Source organism: Boleophthalmus pectinirostris, unplaced genomic scaffold, assembly GCF_026225935.1.
Source record: "Boleophthalmus pectinirostris isolate CB_2022bp ecotype Guang Dong unplaced genomic scaffold, ASM2622593v1 HiC_scaffold_14, whole genome shotgun sequence".
Classification (NCBI taxonomy): Eukaryota; Metazoa; Chordata; class Actinopteri; order Gobiiformes; family Gobiidae; genus Boleophthalmus; species Boleophthalmus pectinirostris.
The window spans coordinates 13,153,389-13,158,694 of NW_026571047.1; the positions used below are offsets into that span (position 1 = coordinate 13,153,389).

Sequence of the window (5,306 nt, forward strand, 5' to 3'; positions counted from 1 at the left end):
TGCTGCATGTGTGCATCATTTGTTATCTTATTTGTAATGTTGTGCTGCTGTTATATGATGGAATTGATGAATTTCTGCTTTAAACTCGAGTCCAAATCCCACAGAGAGCTGCAATTGCATCCTAGCTGAATCTGGAGATAGCGACTGAGACATACATACAGACTAGGTTTATAATGATAATCCATGACTGCAGTATAGGCTGCAACTTCTAAGTTCTGTAGCCATTTCAGACCATGACCCACATGTTGAACTCAGGAAAAGGCAGATAAGTCACTATACAGTGTAAGTTTAGTCCTCTTATAATACAGTAGTAGTACTGTTGTCACCTTTTTGGTGCTGGGGCGCTTGGATATTTTGAAATGTAAATTTTGTCTTGGGAATACTAGCAAAAGTGTGTAAGGCCAACATCGTAAAGCTATTGCACTGTGCACTTGTTTGACCTGCTTTTTGTTTCTCTCTTTTCTCTTCTTCTACAGTGATCTGCAAGAGACCCTTCAAAGGCAACACTGCAAACACAGGACAACCTCTCCACACTTTGATTTCCATACCAGCAGTTGTGATGAGATAAAAAAAAAAGATGCTTTTAAAAAATAGCATTTTGAAATCAGCACTTGGCTTTTAAAGTCTAACAAGCATGAGCCAACTAAAATAAGTATTTTTTAATGGCAAACAGTGTTTAATACAACGCTATACCCGCTTACTCTACTTTTTAAAGCAGTGCTTAAAGGCATTAACAGAATCTGAAAGTGAAATATGAACATCAAGACAAGCATTTAATCTCCCTGTTTGGAGGTGACTTATCAACATCACAGCTAAGGGGCGGGTCATGACTCAGTTGCCATGCGTGTTGTCATGGTGACCAGCCCCTGCACCCCTTCCCCCCTCCTTTGGTTGGTCCACCTTCTGTTGTGGCTTCACAACCATGGACCTCAGTTGACAGAGGCAGCACCCGCCTGTCCCAGCCTATGTACCTGCTCCAATCAGGCGAGCCGTGTCATCTGTACCCGGAAGGGTTTAGACCAAGTTCCAGACAGTATTTCAGACAAAACAAGATACCTCAATTTACAAGAAAACACCATCCAGGTAAGAGAATACACATTTACTGCAATTGTCTTCCTGCAATTAAAATGCCACATCACACCTCTCTGTTCTTGTTTCCCACTAGGTGATCAAATCAGACACATTTAAACATCTGAGGCATTTGGAAATCCTGCAGCTCTCGAAGAACCACATTCGAGAAATTGAGGTGGGAGCTTTCAATGGCCTTCCCAACCTCAACACGCTGGAGCTTTTTGACAACCGTCTCACCGTGGTACCATCATTAGCCTTTGAGTACCTTAGCAAGCTACGAGAACTATGGCTCCGAAACAACCCTATCGAGACACTGCCGGCATTTGCCTTTCACCGTGTCCCCTCGTTACGGCGTCTTGACCTGGGAGAACTGCGGAAGTTGGGTTTCATTTCAGAGGCAGCCTTTGAGGGCCTGGTCAACTTGCGTTTTTTGAACCTGGGAATGTGTGGCTTAAAGGATATCCCAAATCTAACTCCACTAGTAAAACTAGAGGAGCTAGAGTTATCAGGAAACCAACTAGGAATTGTCCGACCTGGATCCTTTCAGGGCTTGGTGTCACTTCGCAAGCTGTGGTTAATGCACTCCAGGGTGTCAGTAATTGAGCGCAATGCTTTTGATGACCTCAAAAACTTGGAGGAGCTTAACCTGTCCCATAATTCCCTACATTCTTTGCCCCATGACCTCTTCACTCCTTTGCACCAGTTGGAAAGAGTACATCTGAACCACAACCCTTGGGTGTGCAATTGTGATGTTCTGTGGCTCAGTTGGTGGCTGAAGGAGACAGTTCCAAGTAACACTACTTGTTGCGCACGCTGCCATGCTCCTCCAGGTCTCAAAGGCAAGTACATTGGGGAACTAGACCAGAGCCACTTCACCTGCTATGCCCCAGTGATTGTGGAGCCACCTACTGACCTTAATGTCACAGAGGGTATGGCTGCAGAGCTAAAGTGTCGCACTGGGACTTCCATGACTTCTGTCAATTGGTTCACTCCAAACGGGACCCTGATGACACATGGTTCATACAGAGTAAGGATTTCTGTGCTACATGATGGTACTCTCAACTTCACAAATGTGACTGTGCAGGACACTGGACAGTACACATGCATGGTAACCAACTCTGCCGGAAACACCACCGCAAGTGCAGTTCTCAATGTTACTGCCACAGACCCAAACAACAGCTACAGCTATTTCACCACTGTAACTGTAGAAACTGTAGACAAAGTTGACACACATGAGCAAGCCAGACAGGATATTAATGAGACTATCATTGAATTCCCAGTTCCAACTATTAATGGAGGGGTGTTAGATGGTCGTTCTGGCATCACAATATCCCCCTCTTTCTCCTCTCTGTCCTCACTGGCTCCTGGAGCCATTAATGATGCCGTTACCGTGTCTATTATCGATGTGACAAATATTCCTGGTCTAGATGATGTCATGAAAACTACCAAGATCATCATTGGCTGTTTTGTGGCTATTACCTTTATGGCAGCTGTAATGTTGGTGGTTTTCTATAAACTCAGAAAGCAGCATCAGTTACATAAGCATCACGGCCCTGCCAGAGCAATTGAGATTGTCAATGTGGAGGATGAGCTTGGAGCAGGAGCAGGTAGTGGGATCTCTGGTGGATCTACTATGAATTCTGGCACCAGTGGAGAGGGAACCCTAAGGATACATCATCCCGAAATTGTTAACATTCCCAGTATTGGTCGAACGGATACCCTCAACCATTATTACAAGACCCATCATTTCAACAACAATGTGATGGGTCTTAGTATTGGAGAAGGAATAGGATCTGGAGGTACACTCAGTAGCAAGAACCCTCCATGTCTGGACATGCCAATCTCTTGCACCTCTGTCCCCATCTCCACCTCTAATCTCCTCACAACATCAGGAAATGGCACCAACACCAGTTCTATGTCGCCTCCTCTGCCCATGTCTCTACCCATGCCCACTATGGGCCTTCACGGATCAATCAAAGGTTTTATGGGCCAGAGCCAGAATCCTCAAATGGAGCCTCTTCTATTTAAGGGAAACTCAAAAGAGAATGTCCAGGAAACTCAGATTTAAAAACAGAGGAAGGGAAAGGGACAGGAAAGAGTCACAGACACAGAGAGGAGATTGATATGGTTTATGCACTAACCATAAGACACTAGTGCATTGACATTAACCTGGAACGAGGAAAGACTGGAGCGGCAATACAAACTCATAGACTATTTGTGACAGTGTACTGAGCCAAGGATTGGACTACAATGGGCCACTTGTGTTGTAGTAACGATCATGGCCATTGAAAGAAAGAAATTCTACTATGTAAATCTGTGCCAAAGCAAATGTTTTTTGCAATTTCTAAAAGCTCATAGAAAAAAAACTAGCCTTTTAGAGGAATCAGTCTCAACATTGTGGTTGGCCAGCAGAGATGAAAGACATGCACAGCACTTACCACTCTGATGGAGACAGTATTATAAAACTAAATTCAAGTGACGTTTTTCTTCACAAAACTCAAGCCACACTCAAGTGACTCAAAAGACTCCTTCAAGGTGACAATTATGTAGGCATATACAGACGGACAAAAAGGTACAGTGCAGTACAAACTACTGTGAAAAATCCACAAATTATATAAATATATTTTCATTTAAAAATGTATCATTGCAGACTCCAATGCAGAGATATTTTGGGGTGGATGTATGAGCTGGTCGACTTTGTTTCTTTGTTAATAATCAGGGTGGCAATGGAGGAAGTTGGTTATGATACGTGTTTTCAGTTTGGCTACTACTCAGAAACATAAGGGCTCAATTGCAACACTCATTGTGAATCTTGAATTGGCTTTGTGACATGAAGTCCATTTAGGTTATAGAACAGTAATTGCAGATCTCTGTTTGACAAACTTTTGTCTGTTGCTTCAGTAATAATCATTACAAACTTTTGTGTTCTGAAAGTGTATTATGTATTTTGTAAAAGCCAGCTATTTGGTATTGAATTGACAATTCTGATACTGATGCCAGCATCAAAACATGGTAAAACAGTGTTTGACAAACATGGAGATGTGCTCTGATGCACCGACCTGTCTGGGTCAAATAAAGTGTTGACAGTGTGTTATTTGAATTAGCGCAGTAGCCAGATATTTGCTTTTAGAGAGGAATTTGATACAACCTCCTTGCTCATGGTTACCATAAACATGCCATAAAATGCTGTCATAAGGATGACTAGACATCTATCTGCAGCAGCATTCAAGAAGGGATTAAACTCTCATCTGGATGATTGGACAGAAATGTACAGTATATTAATAATAATAATATCTGGTTGTATGACAATTGTAAGATCCACATTTTTACAGTGTAACTTTCATATGTTAAATGCCATTTAAGCTTCTTGCGTTTCGACTATGTACTACTTTATTTTTGTTAGTTTGATATAATGTGTACAGTTGTCTAGCCATGTATCATTACGTGTGAAATAAATCAATCATATATTGGGTTGTGGCGGGTCAATAATGGCAACCACACACAATGTGGGTAACATCTGTAAAGAGCAGGACATTATGCAGGCTTTGGTATTTGAATATATGGTTTGTGGTTGAGCTTTGCAGCCATTAGTCATTGTGTTAATGATAAATGCCATCTGCTTAACATGTCCAGACATTTGAGTCACTTTCCTTTTAAAGAAATCCTGATGCTATACGACTTGTGTGACCAGATGAGTATTTTGTGGAAAAGCTTATAGGCAATTGGCCACATTCCCATGTTAGTTTATCATGTAGGCTTATTGCTATTTATAGCAGACAGCAGGCTAATGTTTGTTGCAATTGAGCAGAAGCTTGAAACCAGTCATTTCATATGTAATTGTACCTGAAGGTAGTATTATTAGTGAGGTCATCTCGGATAGCAGCTGTGGATGGCTTTTGCTGTGTTAGCTCAGTCCTCCATCAGTCCTGGATCTATTTTGGACTTGTGCTTCTCCCTTAAATGACAAAAACAGTAATGACGATTATACCACATGAGAGAGAGCTAAGCAGATAGCACAGCTGCAGAGGTTAACAAAGAAAAATGAGAAAAGTCCCCTATACTAAATCTACAATACAATTTCATTTGTTAACCTGGGTCTCCAATGAGTTACGGATAACGCTTAAGAACCTGTTTCCCAATTTCTAGCCCTTCTTTCAAATCTTGATTCAAATCTTTGCTCCCATAGTAGACATATTTGGTAGGTAGGGTTCAACAGTAGCCCTATTGGGACACAA

General features: G+C 41.9%; 1 protein-coding gene across 1 annotated transcript; it reads left to right on the forward strand.

The window, feature by feature from the left end:
* Nucleotides 1-507: 507 nt before the first annotated feature.
* lrrc4bb (leucine rich repeat containing 4Bb) lies at nucleotides 508-4,329 on the forward strand. Its single transcript, XM_020924413.2, has 2 exons — nucleotides 508-1,083; nucleotides 1,166-4,329. Exons 1-2 carry the CDS (start codon nucleotides 841-843, stop codon nucleotides 3,137-3,139), a joined length of 2,217 nt encoding a protein of 738 aa, XP_020780072.1. The 5' UTR covers nucleotides 508-840; the 3' UTR covers nucleotides 3,140-4,329.
* The last annotated feature ends 977 nt before the right edge of the window (nucleotides 4,330-5,306 follow it).